General features: G+C 41.4%; 2 protein-coding genes and 2 non-coding genes across 6 annotated transcripts in view; 3 read left to right on the forward strand and 1 right to left on the reverse strand.

Annotated features, from left to right (window-relative positions):
• The window catches only part of nop56 (NOP56 ribonucleoprotein homolog), a 6,723-nt gene extending 1,969 nt beyond the window's left edge, over window positions 1-4,754 (forward strand). The window contains exons 4-12 of the mRNA XM_030134828.1: window positions 360-524; window positions 747-945; window positions 1,529-1,716; window positions 2,133-2,284; window positions 2,482-2,582; window positions 3,118-3,266; window positions 3,506-3,627; window positions 3,876-3,992; window positions 4,244-4,754. Coding sequence (XP_029990688.1) covers window positions 360-524; window positions 747-945; window positions 1,529-1,716; window positions 2,133-2,284; window positions 2,482-2,582; window positions 3,118-3,266; window positions 3,506-3,627; window positions 3,876-3,992; window positions 4,244-4,570 — 1,520 coding nt within the window. The 3' untranslated portion in view covers window positions 4,571-4,754. The remainder of the gene's footprint in view (window positions 1-359; window positions 525-746; window positions 946-1,528; window positions 1,717-2,132; window positions 2,285-2,481; window positions 2,583-3,117; window positions 3,267-3,505; window positions 3,628-3,875; window positions 3,993-4,243) is intronic.
• On the forward strand, window positions 1,885-2,003 carry LOC115420259 (small nucleolar RNA SNORA26). The gene has a single exon (XR_003935528.1). It is a non-coding gene; the product is annotated as a small nucleolar RNA SNORA26 (small nucleolar RNA).
• On the forward strand, window positions 3,729-3,796 carry LOC115420265 (small nucleolar RNA SNORD57). Its single transcript, XR_003935533.1, has one exon. It is a non-coding gene; the product is annotated as a small nucleolar RNA SNORD57 (small nucleolar RNA).
• Window positions 4,755-5,877: 1,123 nt separating the features above from the next.
• On the reverse strand, window positions 5,878-21,761 carry ubap2a (ubiquitin associated protein 2a). 3 transcript variants are annotated; one of them, XM_030134447.1, is made up of 27 exons: window positions 21,693-21,761; window positions 19,701-19,838; window positions 19,398-19,475; window positions 16,885-16,995; window positions 15,576-15,738; window positions 15,371-15,451; window positions 15,222-15,285; window positions 14,624-14,721; window positions 14,447-14,505; window positions 14,261-14,331; window positions 13,663-13,843; window positions 13,277-13,547; window positions 12,876-13,174; window positions 12,538-12,764; window positions 11,731-12,016; window positions 11,180-11,219; window positions 10,916-11,090; window positions 10,760-10,811; window positions 9,663-9,984; window positions 9,411-9,502; window positions 9,138-9,188; window positions 8,698-8,791; window positions 8,192-8,602; window positions 7,921-8,025; window positions 7,759-7,826; window positions 7,463-7,654; window positions 5,878-6,662 (listed from the first exon to the last, which is right to left on the reverse strand). In XM_030134447.1, the coding sequence occupies exons 2-27, from the start codon at window positions 19,794-19,796 to the stop codon at window positions 6,567-6,569; spliced, it is 3,783 nt and encodes a 1,260-aa protein (XP_029990307.1). In that variant the 5' UTR covers window positions 19,797-19,838; window positions 21,693-21,761; the 3' UTR covers window positions 5,878-6,566. The 3 variants fall into 3 exon arrangements, with proteins under 3 accessions (XP_029990307.1, XP_029990309.1, XP_029990308.1); XM_030134449.1 differs by lacking the exon at window positions 21,693-21,761 and adding an exon at window positions 21,145-21,633; XM_030134448.1 differs by lacking the exon at window positions 21,693-21,761 and adding an exon at window positions 21,093-21,633.
• Between the last annotated feature and the right edge of the window lie 178 nt (window positions 21,762-21,939).

The raw sequence follows: 21,939 nt of genomic DNA on the forward strand, positions 1-21,939 counted from the left end.
TCAATTCTTGATCCTATTATGATGTAAGGACCAATGTGTCTAAAAAAACAAGTCAAATATTTTTTAATACAAGCGTCTATCATACATAACGGTATTTAGCTAACAAATGAGTGCATACAGAATAGGGAAAGAGAACCTTTTTCTTTTTCTCATGGATGTGCATGTTCCATAAACCTGACCCATAAACAAATACTGACCTCAACATATGAGACTGTATTTGACTCATCCCATGATATGGTTTGGACATGTAAAAGGTCAGAAGGCTCAGTCATGTTCACTTCCACAGTGGCTTTACTGCAGGAACTTGAGTGTAATTTATAAAGGGTTCACAAACAAGTGACTTGTCTTATTGCTTGCAGGTGTGGTTCATGCTGATCTTAAGTTGTTCCTTGACACAAATCTACCCCGTTCTGGAAAGAAGAAGGCAATCTTGGGGGTTTCAGATGCCAAGATTGGAGCAGCTTTACAAGAAGAATTTAGCATTTCTATCCAAACTAGTGGTGTTGTGGCTGAGATCATCAGAGGTAGGAAAATGACGAATGGTTTACAGTGTAAAGGTAGCAAGCAGTTGCAATTATTAGGCTTAGAATCAGTAAAATTAAACATGTCTTGTGGCCTGTTATGATGTGATCTTTTATCCTGAACTCATGATGGTTCATACTGAAAATCTGAACAGCCACAGGTCACATGCTTTTGTGCTACTTTTGTGTATTTCAACAAATACTTATGTGTGTTTGTCCCATCAGGTGTGCGTCTCCACTTCCACTCTCTGGTGAAGGGGCTGACTGCTCAGGCTGCTTCTAAAGCTCAGCTGGGTCTCGGTCACAGCTACTCCAGAGCTAAGGTCAAGTTCAATGTTAACAGAGCTGACAACATGATTATTCAGTCCATTGCTCTGTTGGATCAACTGGACAAGGACATCAATACATTTTCCATGCGTGTCCGGTACGAATCTTTCATCTTCTACTTCAGTTTTGTCTTGAGTGTAAAGGGTGGTGTGTGTTTAAGTACTTGATTAGTCGAGTACAAGTTTCAGACCAAATGCTAGTCTCCTCCTAATGCTTACCACAGACAGCACACCTTCAGAGTACTGGCTGTATAGAAACGGGAGGGACATCGATCTCCTCTGACACAACTGCTCTGCCAGCTGTGGTCTGGTGTGAAGGTGCTGTTGGATGAGACATCCACTGTGAATGACTCACGCATGCACTTTCTCACCAAGCATGGTTGTCTTAACAGCTTGTGGAATTATTACCTCCGCCAGGAGGTATTGGGGTCACTTTGCTTTGTGTGTGTGTGTTTGTTTGTTTGTTAGTTAGTAAGATAACTCAAAAAGTTATGGACGGAATTGGATGAAAATTTCAGGAAATGTTGATACTGGCACAAGGAACAAATTATTCAATTTTGGTGGTGATCAGGGGACACACACGACTGATCTGCCTTGGCAGAGGTCTGCACTCTCTGAGTGCTTTTCTTGTTTGATGGTGCAAGTATTCATTTCTCACGGTCATCTTCTTTGGTTCTCCAGCGAGTGGTATGGTTATCACTTTCCAGAGCTGATCAAGATTGTGTCAGACAACTCAACGTACTGTCGCCTGGCCCAACTCATTGGAAACAGGAAGGAGTTGTCAGAGGAGAGCCTTGAGAGCTTGGAGGAGGTGGTGATGGACGCTGCCAAGGCTCAAGCCATCTTGGATGCATCACGTTCCTCCATGGGTAAGCACATAAGACCATAGTTCACTTTGGACAACACATGGCACACCTGGTGTCTTCAGTTAAGTTGGTTATCAGGCACTGGAACTCACAGTTCCATTTGTATCAGAATGTGATGGGTTCTTTCGCAGCCTCAGATTGCAAATTAAAAAATTATATTGGGCCCCTTTTTTGCCCACCTTGGACTGATGATGTTCTTGGTGCCTAACACAGGGGGGCAGAGTAGCTCTCTCATAAACCTGTAGTGAAGGCTCAAATCCTCGCTGCGGATCCTGTCGGGAGAAACAATTACCCATTGCACAAGAGATTAGAAAGTATACACTTATTAACTTTGAACAGTTACAGAAGCAGCTACTGCGTAAATGAAAATGCTATTGTTGTCCCCTTCCTCAAACCCTTTTGTAATTGTTCCCCTCCAGGTATGGACATCTCTCCTATCGATCTAATCAACATTGAGAGGTTTTCAAACCGTGTAGTATCCTTGGCGAACTATCGACTGGAGCTGCAGGAATACCTGCGATCCAGGATGAGTCAAGTGGCTCCAAACCTGGCTGCTTTAATTGGAGAAGTGGTGAGTGCAGTTTATTGCTGGGTTTATTTTGCACATGGGACCAGTGATGTTATACCAAAATCTGTCAATCCCCTGAATCAGAGTGTTGAAAAACTTACTCCGGTACTGATGGTCCTCAATGTGTGTGAACCAGTTTTGTAAATGAAATGTCTTGTGACACAGACTCAAGCTTCTTTTTTTTTAAATTTTATTTTTAGGTGGGAGCGCGTCTGATCTCCCATGCCGGCAGTCTGACCAACCTGGCCAAGTACCCGGCCTCCACTGTACAGATCTTGGGAGCAGAGAAGGCCCTGTTCAGGTACTGGGGCACCCCCTCCCTGCTGGGGAAAAAAGTGGCTGCAGTGATGGCAGGGCTGGGCTGGAGCAGAGCAGGGTGACTGGAGGAGACCCAGTTTTAACGTTTCCTTCAGAGTGATCCCTCTCGCCCTAATGCACCCCCACAGTCTGAGCAGACACTCACAGCACTGAGGTAGAGAATTAGAATAGATGGTGTATATGGCTGTTCGAGGTCTAAATAATTTTGTACAGACATTAGCGCCATAGTCAAAGTATATCATCTGTAAACTATCATTGGCTTTCTTCTAATCTTTATTTTAACTTAAATCAGTAGGTATCAAAGCTTATGAACACAGATTTTAGTTTGGGTTTGACATGAAGATAGTCTGTTGTCATGCAGTGTAGTAATCTGATTACAAATGTCACTGAAAGCATGTCATAAAACTGGCTTGTGACATGTTTTATTATTCGCACATTTATTTGTCAGGGGGAAATGGTTTCATCATTGTCAGAACAGTAACTGTTGATGAAAGATGAAAACAGATTTATGTCTACAGAGCCCTCAAGACTCGTGGCAACACTCCCAAGTACGGTCTGATCTTCCACTCGACCTTCATTGGACGTGCTGCTGCCAAGAACAAAGGTCGGATCTCCAGATATCTGGCAAACAAGTGCACCATCGCCTCACGTATTGACTGTTTTTCCGGTAAGTGAAATAATACAACTGGTTTCAATGAGCGTCTCACACTTAACAGTAATTCTGATGTTTCTGCTTCACGGCTTGCAGTGATGCTCATATTTTTCGTCAACAGTATTCATCCTTCTGGGTTGATGTTGAGAAGTTGATTTCTGAGCAACGCCACATTACTCGAGACAATCTTAGTTTTCTCCTCCTCCCTATGTGACTGGATGTGTTGACTTTTTTTTTTTTTTTTTTTTTTACAGAACTCCCCACAAGTGTCTTTGGTGACAAGCTGCGAGAGCAGGTGGAAGAGCGTTTGTCTTTCTATGAAACTGGAGAGGTCCCACGGAAGAATGTGGATGTCATGAAAGAGGCTGTGAAAGAGGTGAGCACTAGATCAAAAACTGGATAGTGTTTTAGGCAAGGACTGGGAAGTTTTTTGGGTTTTTTTCTCAAATGCTGTAACCTTACATTCAGAGTCAATGCTGTGAGTGATGAACAAATCTCTCCTGACATTACTGTGGGGGTAAAAACTGATTTAATGAGCCTGACACAGCATTTTGTCTCTAAAGCTACCTCTGGTTTCTCTCTACTTGGAAGCAAATCTCACTTTTATTTACTTTTATGTCCCAGGCTGGTGACGCTACAGCTGAATTAAAGAGGAAACTTGAGAAGAAGGAAAAGAAACGCAAGAAGCGTGAAAAGAAGTTGCTAGAACAAGCGAATGGTGAAGAAAACGGTGAAGCTGAGGTGAGCCTTTACTTTATGTTCTGTGTAAGCATGTTTAGATTTGAGATTTGACCCAGACTGGTGGTCCTGTCTCAGTGTACGACATGCGAGAGCAGTCTGACTCCGAACCATTGGCTGGTCCTAAACAGTGGGTCACGTCACTGAAGCGAGTCAGACATTGAAATAATACGGATAGGAATCCTCATGATGCTGTTAAAGGGATGACATTCAAATCAGTTTAAAGTGACTTTTGTTTGTCTTTTTTTTTAAAGATGGAGAATGGAGAAGCAGATGCCACTGTTGTGAAGAAGAAAAAGAAGAAACAAGCAGCTGATGATGAGGTCCAAGAGGAGGCGCCTGCTGCAGAGAACGGAGCAGAAGAAACCCCAGGAAAGAAGAAAAAGAAGCGAAAGGCAGAAGCCGAGATAGAGGCAGAACCCGCTGCAACAGATAACGGAACTGAGGACACAGAAACTCCAGCCAAGAAGAAAAAGAAACGAAAGTCTGAGGCTGTTGAGGCAGAGCCAGAAGAAGAGGCCCCAGAACCTGTTGTGTCTGAGAAAAAGAAGAAAAAGAAGAAGAAAGAGGACTCTGAGTAGAGAAAACATTCAGTTCTTTATTGTGTACAGTTTATTTTTATGTTACTCTTTAAAACTAGATAACGTACGCAGCTTTGTGTTGTATCATATTTTGAAGCCTCCGAGCAGGTTTTACTGCAAAGAAATGCTTTGTGCCTTGAAATTTACCTCTGTAAATAGTCACAATTAAACATTTTTAACAAAATATAAATGTTTTGTGGTTCAATTGATCTACAAAATCTTTCATGGCATGTGGAGCAGCCTTTTGTAGATTGGCAAAAAGTTAAGAGTCTGTTGGATTTTTAAGCCATCTTCTTAAACCTCTCAGTGGGTCAGAACAACAGCAACGTCCCGTCAGAGAGCAAACTTTAATTGATTGCCATTCCAACATTTTAGATAATCCCTTATGGTCCAACTAAAGCAAAAATGAATTTAAAAGTAAAAATGTGGGTCATTTAGCAACAGTAATGTCAAATTGTCTCTAAAGTGTCCTGTCAGATTTTGAATACAGTGTTTTGACCCCAATAGTGATATACAGGGGTTGGACAAAATAATGGAAACACCTTCACCTCAAGATGATAATGCCCCAATCCATACAGCTAGAATTGTTAAAGAATGGCATGAGGAACATTCTAATGAAGTTGAGCATCTCGTATGGCCGGCACAGTCCTCAGACCTCAACATTATTGCGCATTTATGGTCAGTTTTAGAGATTCAAGTAAGACGTCAATTTCCACTGCCATCGTCTCTAAAAGAGTTGGAGGGTATTCTAACTGAAGAATGGCTTAAAATTCCTTTGGAAACAATTCACAAGTTGTATGAATCAATACCTCGGAGAATTGAGGCTGTAATTGCCGCAAAAGGCGGACCTACACCATATTAAATTATATTTTGTTGATGTTTTAAGGTGTTTCCATTATTTTGTCCAACCCCTGTAAATTAAGTGTATATATTGAGCGCAGTCCTAGGAAGTGCTGTGATTCTGTGCGGAACCTTCAGGCCTCTGGTAGAAGACCAGAGCCCAAAGGAGGCACAATACTTAAGTGGATTTTTTTTTTGCAGGAAATTCTACTTATTTTCAAAAGACTCATTCCTCTTGTTCAGTTTTGCTGTTGTAAATTTGAGGGGTTTTTTTCTTCCCCCACACACATCAATTCTACCAAGTGTTTGTTATTGTGACTAAAGTTAAACTAGGGGAATTATGACTAATGTAAGTGATTTTCACCCTTAGGATCAATAACCTTCACTATTTGTAAAACTTTGTGCCTGAAGCTGAACTTTGCATATGCAACTGATTTAAATTGCAACAAAATTGTCAGACCACAACAAACTGTTCATAACTTTTAATTTGGACAACAAGGATTAAACCAATGTTAAAATGACATCAAATCCAAGGCCTGGCCGGTCATACCAGCCAACTAGTAATAGTTGAGGAATGAGAGACAGATGGAAGGAAAAGGGGGCAAAAAGAAAAGTCAAGCTATCAACTCAAGTCACCCTCAATATAAGGATTCACAGATGCGGGAGACCAAAGTTACAAAAACTTATTTCTTCTAAAATAAAAAAAGGCCTTTGCCGTGAAAATGATGTGTAGAATCTATGTACATCATTCTCGGTTCATGTATGCATACAAAAAAATCCACATCACAAGATGCTTGTGTTCAAGTATATTCACCGACTTCATCTCCATGATTTAGCATTCTCATCTTTCCACATTTTTTTGAAATAAAATGTCCTTCAAAATAAAAACAAAATGCAGAAAACCACATTTCATGTCCTACCAATACATATATACTGTATAAATACATACATAAATATATTTTACATACAACAGCCATAAATTTGAAAAGGGGATATACAGAGCAAAAGGGAAGGGGTGGTAGTGTGTGTGTTTTTAGCTTGTGTTGTAAAATGGTTTGTCCCTCTATGATCTCGTCGCTCAGATGTGCAGGTGTGGTGCTGTGTGTTGGTGTCTGTCCATGCACGCACACTCCCACACACTGTAGATGAAGCCGCCTCAGTTGGCCCAGTAGGGGGAGCTGCTGTAGCTCGACTTGTTGACTTGGCTCTTCTGCTGCAGGCTGCTGGACTGGCTGCGTTGGCTCGGACCACCCTGAACCCAGAGGACGACAACAAACCCCACCCAGTCAGTAACAGCTGTGGATCTGGACACTGTTCACTTTCCTGAGTTTTAGCTTCAACACATTCGTGAACTCTGTCACTGGTTTTATGTGGCCAAATGGCAAAAAACAACGTTCTAGTGGTCAACTTCTTTACTTTATTAACTGCAGCTCCATAAACTTGATATTTTTATGTACACCCACCAAAGCATATTGGTGATATTGATCCTTATAACACAGGTACATGTAAACCAAATGGTAACATGTACTACCTGAGATATGTGCTAAGATTGTTTAATAAGGTGGACACAGTTGAATATTTAAATAAAAAATTAGGAGTCTCATTTTAGTTCAGGGGCCACAAAAAGCCTGATTTAATGTCAAGTGGGCTAGATCAGTAAAATAATATCAGAATAAACTAGAAATAATGACAACTCTGAAAAATATAATTATGAAAATGTGAATAGCCTAAACTGTGAACAACCTGAAATGTCTCAAGTGCACTTTTAACAATATTATGCCTCAGTTTATCATTTATGCATCTGCATTACAATTTCCAGATTACAGTGGATCTACAAAGACATAAAACTTTTGGTAAGAGGCATTTGGAACTGAAATATATATCACTTAACTTCACGATCAAAAAAACTTGTCTAGACTCAGTGACACCCTTGATTGTTAATGTCTTCTTTGAAATTTTTATACATAGCAGATTTATCCCGAGGGCCAGATTGGACCCTTTGCTGGGCCAAATGTTTGACACCCCAGCTGAAAAATGTACTCTCGGGGTTACCTGTCCATCCTGAGCTAGATGGTGGTGTAGCAGCTGTGAATGTGGTTGCTGGTGAGGCAAGATATGGAGGAATGGGGCCGGTGCATAGCCTCCAGGAGCTGCTCCAGGGTTCAGAGGCCCTGGGCCCCCCAGCGCAGATGGCAAGCTGAAGGGAGGAGGGGTCCCCGCATGGAAACCCTGCTTATCAAAAGACTGCAACAAACAAGGTAAGCATGAGAAGGCATGCCTTAATAATTTAGCAAAAAATGTAAATGTACAAGAAGACAACAGGGTGGGTTATGGGGTTATGAGCTCACCTGGGTCTTATTGTAAACACTTCCACTGATGTCTGGCACACCCGAGTTACTGGACGTCACTGAGACGCCTGGTAATATAACAAGATCAACATTAATGTTTGAATTACATAAAATGTACTCAAACAGGAGATTAGAAACAGCTCATGGTCTCGTTGTCCTTACCTTTCCCTGGCCCAGAAGCAGCAGATTTGGCTTGTCCCTGTGAGGAGGAATTGTACCCTTTACTGTAGTCCACTCCTGCTGGCCCTGCTGTCAGCTCCTCATACCCTGATCACAAAAGACCAAAGTGAAAGTCTGGATAATGCACTCTATCACCAAACAATATGTAAACAACACAAGTAGGTTTCAGGTTTTTAATAAGAACAGAATCCGAGTTCAACATTTTTGAGTCAACTGAACTTTCGCATTTCCTTGGTGTGCACTTGTTACTAACCTGAGCTGAAGGTGTGCTGACCGTAACCGCTGGGCTGCTGCTGGGTCTGCTGCTGGAAGGGGCTAGCGGAGGGATTTCCCAGGCCGAGCCCCATGCTGTGCTGCTTTGCTGAGGCTGGTCCTGGGCCCCCGGGGGGGACAAACATAGTGGGGCCGTACTGGAAGGCAGCAGCACTGGGGACAGCGCCGGGCACCCCAGGGTAGTAAGGCAGGCCTGTGTAGCTGTAGCCTGGAGGCAGAAAGGCCTGCTGACTGCTGTGGTGCTGTGGCTGGCCCTGGGGCTGAGGCTGGGCCTGAGGAGGCTGAGCCTGGCTCTGTCCTTGGCTCTGGGCCTGGGGGGGCTGAGCAGCTGCCAGGCTCGTAGGGGGTGCTGGAGAGGTGGAGTCATTCCTGCCAAACTTTGTGACTTCACCTAAAAAAAAAACAAAAAAAAACAGGAAACATAAGAACCATCCGAGAGCAATTCTTGATTTGAGAAAAGGTCAGGAAAAGGTGAAGGTACTTTACCTGAGTAGGGGTTGTTTGTTAGGCTTCCGTCTCTGCCAGAGAGAGTTGCTGTGGGGCCAGGGAATGTAATTCCGTAGTAATCCTGCAAAGAGGGCTGTAAGGACAGAAAAGGTTAAGAAGAAATTTCAAACAAGAGCAGGACAATCTAACATTATGAGTGAGGACAGTAGATGGTAACAATACAGGTTTCAACATGTTACCTTTAAAACATTTTAAGACCATTATGAAAGCAATTCAAGATCTACTGCAGGTCCATACAGGAAGTATGAAAGAAAACAGACTTAGGTGAGGCTCCCAATAAGAATAAAGCAAAATAATGACTGATGGCTGACTGGACGTGCTCCAATACAATTATAATTTTTTTATTTTAAAGGCCTGTGTAAACCCTGGAATAAATCTTAAGAAATAAAAACTGCCCAAGAATGTTAAATGAGGCTCACCATTGGCAGTCTGGATTGGAGCATATGGAGGTCCTCATAGCCGTAGATCTGCTGTGATGCGCAAAGGACAGATATGGTCAGGTGCCACAAATGTAACCTTAATACTCAGTAAGAAAAATGTTGCATCATGTTTTCTGTGAGGTATTGAGTGTAAATATTGTGAGCATGACTACATCTGAGCAGTGACTAAATAAAGGAAGAGCTATTTGATAATTTCATAGAGAAGACAGGCAGCCTGTGTTCACTCATACTAAAACTTAAGGATCAACTTACTGGGTATGCTGGCAGCAGCCCCCCTGGGCCCATGATATATTGGTTGGGAAGTAGAGGAGGCACTCCCTGGGACAGATTAGGAGGAGCTTTACCTGCAAGGATAAAGATTCAATAACAGTTGCTTTCATACTTTTATGGGAGAAAAAGACAAGCGCTCAAGTCAGAGGTTTTATTCATCCTCTCGTTATGTAGCATAATGTTAGAAATCTTTCACTTATGAACATCCCCAATAGTGACAGAGCATGTGCGTACCAGTTGAGGAGGACAGCAGGGGGGTGGTCCTAGGTGCAGAGAGGTTGGATGTGGCAGGAACTCCATTGGAGCCAAGTCCCAGCACTGCGCTGGTGGCGGCGGTCGCAGCAGAATGTAGCCCGCTCGTGCCAGCAATACCGCCAACTGTGCTGCTCATATTGTTGCCCATGTTGGGCATGTTGGCCAAGTGGCTGATACTGCTGCTGCTACTGTTGCTGCTGTTGTGGGTCGAGTGGAGTGCTGAGGCTGAGGGCTGTGATGACGCAAACGAGCCAGATGAGGGAGCCAGAGAGCTCACACTGCTGCTGTCAACACTGGTGTACTACAGGGAGATACATGACAGAAATATGTTTTAAGAGTCCATCTGTTACAGAACTGGCTGAAACATGGAATTAAGGTAAATGAATGAATTCAAGTTTTTGTTCTTCCAATTATGTGGACGATACCTAAATCACAAAATCAAGTTAAACCCTTTCTCTGGAGGCCTTTCTTGCTCAATAAAAATGTAAACTGAAAGCTCTTTGGAGAAATGTGCTTTGTGAGTATTTTAGAACAGTCATTGCCTGTAAGTGATGCTATATATTATTCAAATTATATCCTCCTTAGACCCAGGAAAGTAAAAGTTTGGGCTTTTTTTTTTTACATTAAATAATTTTCTTGATTAGAAACAGCATAATGCAACAGTTTTTCCAGATGCATTTTTTCTTGTTTTTTTATGGATGTCCTTTGCAATGGACACCGTTTTTTTATTTTTATTAACGATAAGCTGTCAAATTCTTGTCACCTACAGAGGACAAAAATGCACTGCTAGATCTCAAGAGGATAAAAATATTATACACTTACACTTGAGATTCTGTTAATTCTTTGTTTTGACTGACTGTAGACAAAAAAATAAATAATGAAAGCTTTAAAATTCAAATAAATCTCTTACTCAGCCCTAGTCTGGGGAGTGTACCCAGGTTTGGATGCGCTGGATTTAGAACCTTTCACAACTGCAGTTAAACTTAGATTACACTTAGCTGACTAACAGCAAACCACAGACTATAAATCACCTGGTTTAAAATAATGGATTAATGTCGATACCAATTGAAACTCACCGTGAGGGAGTTGGAGCCCAGTGCTGAAACTGAGGAGTGACTACTGGCATGGCTGCAGAGTGAAGACAGACAAAGCAGAGCCATGAAGACTTTCTTTTCTTCATGTTATAAGAGGCTGAAGTGTAATTACACCTGCAGACTATTTATAACCCTCACCTGTTGAGCGACGTGAGCTGGCTGGCAGAGGGCAGATCCTGGGCCAGACTGGAGAGCGTAGTGGAGCTGTGTGGAGGTAAGGACGAGGGCAAGTGGGAGGAAGGGGCGGTAGCGCTGTTGGTGCTTATGTTCAGAGCCGGGGACTCTGGCTTTGGCGTGGAGGATGCAGATGAAGCTGAGGAAAGTAAAAAAATATATTGCGTCTACGGGGTCTCTTAATACAATGCATAAGATTAATAAATTATTTTGTAAAAGGAAGCTTACTGTCAAGTGCAGCAGAAGTCCTTACACCATTCAGACCATTCTGACAGGAGAGAGAAAGGAGCTCAGTGACCAATTTCCAAATATCCCAAAGACATGCAGAGACAGTTCAATATAACTTTAAAGCAATCACACTGACTGCATATAAAAGGTGAAAATCTAACAGAACATACATACTGAGCTTGATTATTAACAATGGTTCACGTTGCTGTATCCTGAATCTTACTGTGATGATCTGAATACTGAAAGAGGCTGTATTAAAAAGGGGTATTTCGAGCCCAACACTGAAAGGACATTCTCTGAACAGTCATCGCTTTCACACCGTTGGTCTCAGTTTATCAGCTTGGACATATTTATACAAAATTCAGTGACCTGCTCTTTATCTGTGTTATGCCGATAAAGACCACGAGAAATGGGCTACACAAATCCACACTGCAGGATGCTCTAAATGTTACACCAATATTTCCCCTGTGACATATTTGAATTTAGATAATCCCTCATGTCCAAGCATAGAATAAGCTTAAGAACCTTCACTTTAAACTGTTTCGACTCACCATGACTGGCACTGTGGCCTCTTTGCTTTGGGAAAAAGCCAGTCGTGTGTGAGGGGGCATGGTCCCATCATAAGTTCCCCCCACTGTGGAGAAGGGTGAGGAGGAGGGCACAGAAGAGGAGGTGGTGGATGGGGCTGAAGAAGAAGAGGGAGGATTGGTGGAACTGGAAGTCCCTAATGAAGAGGGGGTGAGGCTGGACAATGCCACCGAGGAAGAGTGATATACTGGCTCAGATGAGGAGAGGGGCAGGGGGAGCGCAACGGACAGTGGGCTGCCCAGTGACTCACTGCATGACAACAGAACGGACAGGAGGACAGAGACGTCAGTACAAAGCACTGTGGGAAATGTTACAGAGTCTCCATCTTATTCAAGGACGAAGTTTGTATAAATAAACTTGACATTATATGAAACACTTAAATGAAGGTAACAGCTGAATTTTCACCAGGATGTAAGCATTACCAATTTATATCCATCCATAAAATGTTTCAATGGAACATGTTAATGGAATTAGGCCTGACACTGGGTGACTATTTATGCATGTTTACACTTTCATTGTCCTCCACAAATAACAACAGCCTCCAACATGCAACGACACACTGAAAATAGCGACCATGCTGAGATCTTGTTCCTAAATTAGCAGCACTATGTTAAGGTAAAACAGGACATAGTTCCCAGCTTGCCTTTTTCTATCCATGGGTTAGGATGGATTTGTTGTTTCTCTTAGAAATAACATATTCTACATTAACATATAAAGATTAATCAGGGCAAATATTGTAGCAATAGTGAAAAAGGGAGCAGTATTGGTACCTGAGGGGTTTGGAGTACAGGCTTGTCTGACTCTGTGTGCCTGGTCCTGGTGCAGGGGGTGCTGTGGAGGGGGCTGGCGTGGACTCCCTAGATGCTGCACTCACGCAGTTGTCAACAACGCCAAACTCTGGTAATGCTGACTCGGAGCCAAAGTCTAACGCCCCAAACTGAAGGTTTAATCCAGGGATGTCAGCTGAGCCTGGCATCTCTACCGCCGTGGAGGGTATCTGTCAGGAGGAACAAACCCAAGTCAGAGGTCATTTCTGGAACTGGAATTCCAAAAGCAGCCAAATGTAAATCGAAATTTAACTGCAGCCACCTGCCCGTCGCCCACCTACCTTTGACGTGGGAGGTATCCTTCGTTTCTGTCCTTTGAGCTGTGCCCGTTGCTGCTGTGGCATACTGCCACCCTGAGGATCCAGCCCTGCATTGGCAGCAGGTTTCGTACCAGCAACTGCCATCACTGGGCCTGCCTGCGCTGGCGTGCTGGTATGCTGGGAAGCAGGCGAGGCAGAACTAGGGGGTGCTTGTTGTGATGGAGGAGTAGGTTGACGTGCCAGGGGCAAGGAAGGGCCAGTGTGTCTCTGAACCAGTTGACTCAGCACAAGAGACGGCTCTGGTTGTAGGCCAAACTCACCTGCACACACAGAAACAGGATGAGTATTTCACATAATTCAGTTTAGTTTAGTTCAGTTGTCTGACTTTCATGCACCACAATTATTTATAATTTAACACTTACGGCTGAACTGCGAAGAGAGTGAGGTGGTGTTGGATTCTGAAGCCTTCATGTCCCAGCTCGAGGATGAGGGCGGAGGTACAGGTGCTCCCAGGCCTGGCAGGCGGCCGATGGAGGTGTTACTTCCTTGGGTGCTGACAGGAGGGGCCGCTTGTGATGAGGGTAGCGGACCCAAGCCAGGACCCTTCAACTGTTCCAATATCTGAGCTCCAGCACTGGGCTGGGTCCTCTTGGCTTGGCCCAGGTCCCCAAAACCAGCTCCCAGAACCGACGACTTAACACAGACAGAAACAAGAGAGTTAGAAGAAAGTTCACTTTTGTCTGTGTAGATTCAGTTGGATGAATATAGGATGGTTGTGGAGGTGTGGATCAAAAGCATTTCTTTTTACCAGAGCAGCGTGTGCGTAGCTTGTGCTACTGGTGGTGCTGCGGCTGGGAGGCGGCTGCTGTGGCTGCTGCGTTGGCTGGTGGTGGTGGGAGTTGGTGAAGACCAGACTTTGAGAGGAAGTGGAGGAAGGTGGTTCTCTTCCTCCAACCACAGGCTTTTGCAGCAGAGATGCAAGATCCAGACTGACATATAGTCAGTAAAGTTACCATTCATGTCATGAGAACAGAGGCATTTTCTGTAATTTATGTAAAATTAAACTGCAGCTTACTAACCCTGGTGCCGTGCATAAGGAAAAACATAAATACATTCTGAAACCTGATAATATAGAATTTTATGTTTGAACGACCATGGGATCCAAAAATGTATTTATGGGTTTACACTGAAACATTTGGTCCATAAAGACTAGAGTGTTATTGTTTTAATTACACTGCTTATTATGCTGCTATAAAAAGTCTGCAAGTTGAACTTCTAAAATCTGAAGAAAAAAAACCCTCAAATCACACCTTTAGTTAAATATCTTTGACATGCATTAACACAACCTAAATTATATGTAATTAAAAAGCCAAAAATAATTCCAGTGAGCCACAAAGGTTATTTACCTTTGCCCAGGTGTAATGTGGTTCTCAGCAGGTGGTGCACAAGAGGAGGTGAATACTTTGGTCTCTGAAAGCTGCAAAAAACACAGAAAAACCCAAGAGAAAAGTTTAATGTAGGCACAAATCAACATATTTATTTATTTTTTTTTAAATCTTACTTCTCCATTAACGTTTTAATTCCCAACTCACACTGACATCCTCACTCCAGTCCTCAGCTGCCCAGTCTTCCAAGGTATTCCTCCAGGCAACTAAAGCACAACCAGTGTTGGGTTAAAATACACATGGGTCAAGTAGAAGACGAGACACAGGAGATCTGGAGCAAACATGCTCAGTACAGAACATGTGTATGTGTACTCTGGAACTTACCTGTCCCATCAGTGTTGCTGTTGGCCACTGTGTCCCACACTTCAGTTTGTGTGGTCCCTGTCCCAGCCTCTGAGGTATAGTCCGCAGGATTGAAGGTCCTGATCAAGAATGAAGATGGGGAACATTGAGCGCTAAACCAATTAAAAGGTTAAGGGAATATTGTGATTTACATTGGTTGCAAGCAGATTCTCTTCATTAGTTTATATATAGGTTCCCTATAAAACTCCCACTGGGTGACGCATAGGCATTTTGACTGTCCCAGATGAGTCTTTACTGATGGCAGAGTCCATAAGTCATTATAAAGATTGAAAGTCTCGCTCCCTTGTTGAGATCAACTAATGTTAGAGCGATAAAACAAACGAGAACTGTAATACTGAAACAGAACTGAAAGTCCATAGGGGATCCTTTGTATTTCTGGCATCTGTAAAAGAAGTTTATGAGTGTTTGTATTTGTTAGTTGGGTTCTATTTGACTATACTACATAGACAAACTAGTACTATCAACACACAAAAAAAGAAAAAAAAAAAAAAAAACAAACCTCAATTTGCCCTTTATGTTATAAAATGGATGTATGTGAGTGTATATGTTAGTCTCATACCCCATTCCTTGGGCAGAGAACCTGCTCCCCGCTGGCGCTCTCCCTCTGCCTCGACCTCCAGATCCTACGGAACATTACATTCACACACGTCAACAGTGTCTCCTTAAGTGTACGATGCACTGTCAGGGTTTTGATGCGATTCTGCTCACCTCGACCACCTTTGAGTCTCCGACCTCGTTCTGAACCGCGGTCTCCCGGTGTCACCTCCACACCATTCTCCTCTGGACGCACTGTGTATTTTCAGACACACAGATAAATGCAAGTGAAAATGTCTCAAAATACTGACCCAACATCCAGAAAAGAAGCTCTAAACTCAAAGTGCATGAATCTTGAGGGCTTGTAGAGGGTTCATACCCTGCCGGGTGCGATTGGCTCCTTTGCCTTTGCGATTGGCTGCTGCACGACCCTTACTGGCCTCCCTTTCTCCTTTCTTCTCCCTGTTCTCCTTGTTCTCCTTGCTTTCTGATGGACCCTCCTTCACCAGAGGCTTCTTCTTTCCTACCGTCTCCCATGAGGTCTAAAGACAAGAGGAGTGATAGCAAACAGAAAGAAGACATTAGAATGAATTTCGCTTTTCTTAAAAAAAAAAAAAAAAAATGAAAAACAAAATTCCATAGAAGGATTTCGTTGTGTTTAAAAGAAAATTAAGGACATGCCTGGTAAGATGCAAAGTATACAAAAAACCCCTGCCTCAAGCCAATATGAAAAATATGTATCATGGAAAAATCTCAGGTAATTAGAGTATAATTCAGTAAATGTCTCCCTGCATTTCTAAAAAAAGAAAACAAACAAACAAAAAAAAAACACTTCTAAAGATTTGTTTGATTCAATTTAGTAAGACTTTCTGACACCTAAAAGAGAAATCTCTGCAATGCTACTGTTGGTTATACTTTTATATTTTGCACAGAAAAAAAAGAGATGTTATACCAAGCACTAAAGGGATACTTTACTCATCTTGGAAAATACAGGGAACCACTAATTTTTGGATCAACATTGGTACTGAAATTAGTACTGTGCAGCTGAGTTGTATAAGAAAACTAAATATACGTTTGACTGTGAGTGTTAAATTCTTACATATTGAATGTAACTGACTGAGATTTAAATTATAGACTGAAAAAAAAAATCATAAAATGCTGATTATGACTCGGCTCACTTTAATTCATTCACTCTCATTTTATTACACATCTTATCACAATGACAAAGCATGAGCAGCTTTAATTAGAGCTTCTGAAACTATACCATAACAGCGGAGCCTTTTATATAAAAAGGAAAACCAGCAGTTTGCTATTTTTGGAAACCAAAACAACAACATGCGTAGCAAACTGGCTGACTGCCCTGCCCTCCAGCCTCTCCTAGCCATCTGTGCCGGCTGGTATTCTTCAAAATATGTTGGGACACACAACACACGGGCAGAGCAACCTGCATGTGTTAGACCTTTAGTAGCCAGGAAAGTGTTCACAATAGAATGCACTGAGGCTAACCTTGTAGAGCTTAAGTCCTGAAATCACAGTTAAGAAAAAAAAAGAAGGTTCGTATCCTTAAAAAAAATCTAATTCAATTCAGTTTCAATTGTGGCTCGTGCCCTCAAAATGTATTCTAATGAAAACAATGATGATACCTGTATGAGCTAATAAAGATAAACCAAGTGAGTTTATACACCTACCATGTCCGAGGTGCTCTCCAGGAGGAAGTTGATGGCTCTGCTAACATCCTCATTGCAATCATGAAGCGCTACCATGCACTCATCCTGGTTCTTTCCAGTCACCTCCATCAGCTGAGAAAAGCAACAGGCACCAGTTAAATAAATATTTACCAGTTGACTGAGGAATGACAGTTTGATATTAGGTCTGTCAACTTTAAAATATTGAGACTGGAACATGTAATAATGGGCAAATTGAAAATTGCAGACTTAAGGCAGAATGAATAGAGTGGAACTGGATAAACATTTAAGACCTTGGTGCGACAGCATCTTTTTAACTTTGAACAGATTGTCTCTTATTCCCCCCAGTTAGTTTACATTGTCAGGTATCCACCATTAGTGCCTCAGGCCACATCATGCAATGACAGTTATGTATGACAGCGGAGTCACAATGTACTTATTTTTGTTTCATTACCACAGACTGTAGTAGTGCAGTGATGCTTGAGTAAAGTTTAAACAGGGTTCCTAGAGGTTTCTAGAAGTTACTTTTAAGACCTTTTTAAAACTACTTGGAGCAGAATTTAATGCATATTTCACAGCCATACTGACAAAAATTTGTGACTGAGAATTTAGGAAAATGTATTTATTTACTACAACCCCTTGATTCCCACCGTTCCGAGTCATTTCTCACTGGGGGCTACAAAGTTAGCGATAATTGGTTCCTAATTTGAACAAGTGGAACTGAGTCGACTAATGTTACTTTCTTTGCAGTTTGGACATTTAACAGACATATTTGAACACAATACAGCCAATAAGTTTATGGCAACATATTTTAAGACCTACCATATCAAATTTAATACCTTTTAAAGACATTTTTAAGGTATTAAATGCAGATTTGTAAATTCAAAACTTTTAAGGTTTTTTAAGACCCTGCGGGAACCCTGTTTAAAGTGAATGATGCCAGCAAATCCTCCCTTGAGAATCAGTTGGTTCTATGTCCACCTTTTGCAGAAATGGAGTTAAGCATATCAGGACATTCTAAAATCATTTAAGTTTAGGTCCCAAAGTGCTTAGCTCCAAGCTAAACATCTACACACACTCACACCTAGAAACATTTAGTTCTATGTCCTGAGTGGCGCTCGTTTCAAATCAGGTAGTTCTATGTCCAAGGAGGAACCAATCAGGGGCCATACCTGGATCATGTGACATTTGCTCAAAAGTAGTTCAGTGTTCAAATTTGGCGTTTTTAGACGGGCAAGGCTGTCCCGGAGTCAGGTGTGAGAAGGTGGCTCATAGATAAACTTGTGTATTTGATAGTCATTTTATATTTGAGTGTATGAGGCATTTTGATGCAAAATTTGGCATTTCTGGATAAGTTTTATTTTTCATTCTTTCATACTAGATTTTGGTCAAGTGGCCAATATTGTCCCAGCCTCAGGTTCAAATGAGAATTTGGCTCATTTACAGACTTGTCATTGATTTGATAAAATCGTTTTACCTGTGAATGTATATTTAATTTTGATGCAATTTTTGCATTTTATACACTTTTTTTCTAATTTTTATTTTTTATGTTATAGATTCTGGTCAAGTGGGCAGTGTTGTCTGGAGTCAGGTTCAAATGAGAATGTGGCTCATTCACTGACTTTTATCTATGAGTGTACAAAGAATTTTCAATAATTATCAATCCTCAGTCTTAAAAAGGTCGTTCATGGTATTACACATCATTTGCCTACATTCCACAACTAATTATCCTGCCTTTGAGGATTGAAGTATGGCTGGAAAATGGTTGTTTGCCATGAAAACTGAGTTAACACAATTTACTCAGGTACTCCCGGTGTCCTAACATGTTTATTCACCATTCTACCTTTAATGAAAATGGATAGATGTGCTCATTTTAGCTGTCAACCTTAAATACATGTGGATTGGAAAACACTAGCAAAGGATGGTTTTTAATGTTGTATTGTGTGACATCAGTATAAAATACATGTAATTACTGACTAAAACGTTCTTAGTTGTTCATAACTTTTTTAAAAATAACTCTGGTGGACACAGAACTTCCTGATTTCGATCATAAGTGAAACCTGTAAAGGCACCAGGTCCTATGTTGGACATAGAACTTGTTGGCCAGGGGCAACTTATATACCTTGGAATCAGAAAGTTCTATGTCCATTTCTGACTTCTTATATCTCTAAGCCTATGGAGATTTAGAACATGTTAACAATATGTTTAGGGTACCTTCCACAGTCAACACTATTCCACACAAAAGATGATTGATAACTCTCCAAATATCAGATATCAGACAGGTGAAATTTTCAAACACTGTTTTCTCAAAATGAGGAAAAGTGGACATAGAACCAGCTGATTCTCAAGGGACGAAATGGCAATGGCAATAAAAAAAATCAAACCAAGAAACAAGTCACATCAATAAATCATAGTTTAGCTTTAATGCAGTTGTAGAGGAATACGATGTGGATGTCTCAGCCTAGTAGAGACAACATAATACTGTGTCTTCTGGAAAGCGCACAAAAATTTCTCACCTGGTTAACTTTGTCTTCAAAGTCAGCATCATTCTTATCGTAGATCATCTGGGCAAGTCGAATCTGTTCAGCAGTAGCCTGTAATACAAAGACGCAGCAAGACAAATGGATCAACCTGTGCTTCCTGTTGTTGCATTCAGAGGTTTGTCTGATGTGTTGTTCCTTCAAAAGAAACAACAGATAAGAGGTCTCCTGCGTAAATAACTGCACTGTTGTTTGGTCATACATCTAGTTATGTCAAAATTTCATGGAATGGGGAGCAGATGTGTGTATTTTTGTATTTTTCACGCTGTTGTGACTTACCTGTATCTGTTTCTGTGGTTGTGATGTGTGAGTGGCAACGGGCAGCGCTTTTTCCCGAGGACCCCGGGCCTTTTCGCTGCCCAGAGAGCTCATCATATACAGTATTTACAAAACTCTGTATGTACAAAATACAAAAATCTGCAAAGAAAAAGTAATAAGATCAAAGAACATATCTGAAATTCATAGATGTACACAGTGGCATACATTCAATGATAAGGGCTTTACGTAGGCACAAACAAACATATAAAGCATTAAATACCAGAAATATGTCTTTAGGCATAACTAAGCTTTACTGAACAATCATGAATACTGCCCTTATGGAAGCTGTAAGACACACAGTTGGCCCTGGTGATGCAACAGCTTTGGTGAAAATCTGGGTCAAGGAAGGAGAGCGACCCAGTGTCCTCTTACAAACAGAACAGACCACAGTGTGTGAAGCAGAATAAACACCACACACCCCTAACTTACGCTGCTAGATGGTTTCCAGCAATTTACCATTACATGCACACAGTTGCTGCACTTGACAAAAGTTGAACCAGAGTTGTGCAGCAGAACACTAGCATTCTTTTTATGTGCATATATGCAAACTGCATTAAGTGTTTATATATGCCAAATAGCGGAGTTTCTGCAAATTAGGTATGATACATAACTGAGAAATAGTCATTTTCAGTCACAAATATGAATGAAAGAAAAAAACTGACACAACCATTTATACATTTACAAACACATTGATGTACAATACAGATAAGAAAAAAACCTTGTACTAGAACATGAATATGAAACTCAGACAACTGTGTCTATTACCTGGATAATAACTACAGAAATTCCCACTGACCCATTTGTTTTATGTCAGAGAACAATAGCAATCCAGTTTACAGTGTCTGAGTGACGTGGGCAAATGCACTGATGCCATTGGCTGCTGGTCTGAACAAAGCTAATGTAAAAGGACACATCAAACGGAATTTCGGTAAAAAAAAAAAAAAAAAAAAAAGACCACTATCTGCGATAAAAAGCATTTTACCGTCGCCAACCAAGGTCGCCACTAACACTGTGTATGTCAAACATAAAACGGCAAATGAATACAGATATGTATGAGCATCAACGTACTGAACATAAACAATAACAAAACAATAATACAGTTCACTCTTCGCTTCAATTTGTAGCATCTGATTTGATTCAAAGATGTACTTGAACATATGGAGATGACAATAAAAAAAAATCAGCAAATGAAGAAATAACTGCTTACAGAAAATTCAAAGTTAATTGACAATTATCCTGTATTGTTGTAAACTGAAGCGGACCCTTGTTTTGAATCAGTGCTACCGTTAGCCACTTGCTCTATTATTGTCTTCAAACCGGACTGTTCGGTAATGGTTAGCATTGTCTATTTACCTTGAAAAAACAAATCAGACTCTTCTAGCGTCGTTATGAACACAACACTGAACGACTCGGAGCAAATGGTACTAGGGACCCCTTTGTCCTCGCTTGCGTGAAGTGAAGTTAGCCAAGGCTACCTAAAATGCTAATGCTGACACCAGACCGTCGATACTGAACAAACGATGCAGTTTGGATGGAGCTAGCTAACGATGCTAAGTTATCTAAATGTGGTCCAAGTTCAGAGCCAGCGGCCGTCAAACCGACTCGCTTAAAGTCTTATGTGTATTTATAGATACGAACAGTTATCCAACGCCACTGGCACTGACATCGGTCACGTCTTGGACATCTAAACAAAAGCTAGCAGGCTAACAACAAAGCTGTATCAAATCTAGCGGAAAGGCCTCACAGCAAAGCACAATCCCATCCCGACATTTCTCGCCGGGAAACAAGACAACAGAAAAATTGCGAAAGACATCCCTCACAAGCTTCTGTCGGCAAAACAATACACCCTGTGGATAACTACTTCGTCGAAAGTACCCTCGAAGCAACGATTTAAATTCATGACCATACGGGAGTCAAAGTTGTAAAACATAAGAAAATATGTGTTTTTATTACCTGCTAACACGCTTCACTCGGCCAGCAGCAGACAAGGTGGTCACGTGACGTGCGTTGCCGCGGTGGATGCTCCGCTCTCCTCTCCGGTCACAACTTCCAAACATTCAATGCTTATTTTCACATGCAATATTTGTGAAAATAAATACATAAAAACAAAATAACCACGACTAAATACTGCAGATTCTATTGTCTGCATTTTTTTCGATATACATATATACACACACACACACACACATATATATATCAT

This window comes from Sphaeramia orbicularis, chromosome 5, assembly GCF_902148855.1.
Source record: "Sphaeramia orbicularis chromosome 5, fSphaOr1.1, whole genome shotgun sequence".
Lineage (NCBI taxonomy): Eukaryota > Metazoa > Chordata > Actinopteri > Kurtiformes > Apogonidae > Sphaeramia > Sphaeramia orbicularis.

Excerpts from the sequence above, each read along its gene's own strand:
- ubap2a (XM_030134447.1), bottom strand. The coding sequence starts at position 19,796 with ATGATGAGCTCTCTGGGCAGCGAAAAGGCCCGGGGTCCTCGGGAAAAA. Across the intron at positions 15,452-15,575 it reads AGCCAATCGCACCCGGCAGG|TGCGTCCAGAGGAGAATGGT; the intron begins GTATGAACCCTC and ends GAAAATACACAG. Across the intron at positions 14,722-15,221 it reads TTCTCTGCCCAAGGAATGGG|GACCTTCAATCCTGCGGACT; the intron begins GTATGAGACTAA and ends ATTCTTGATCAG.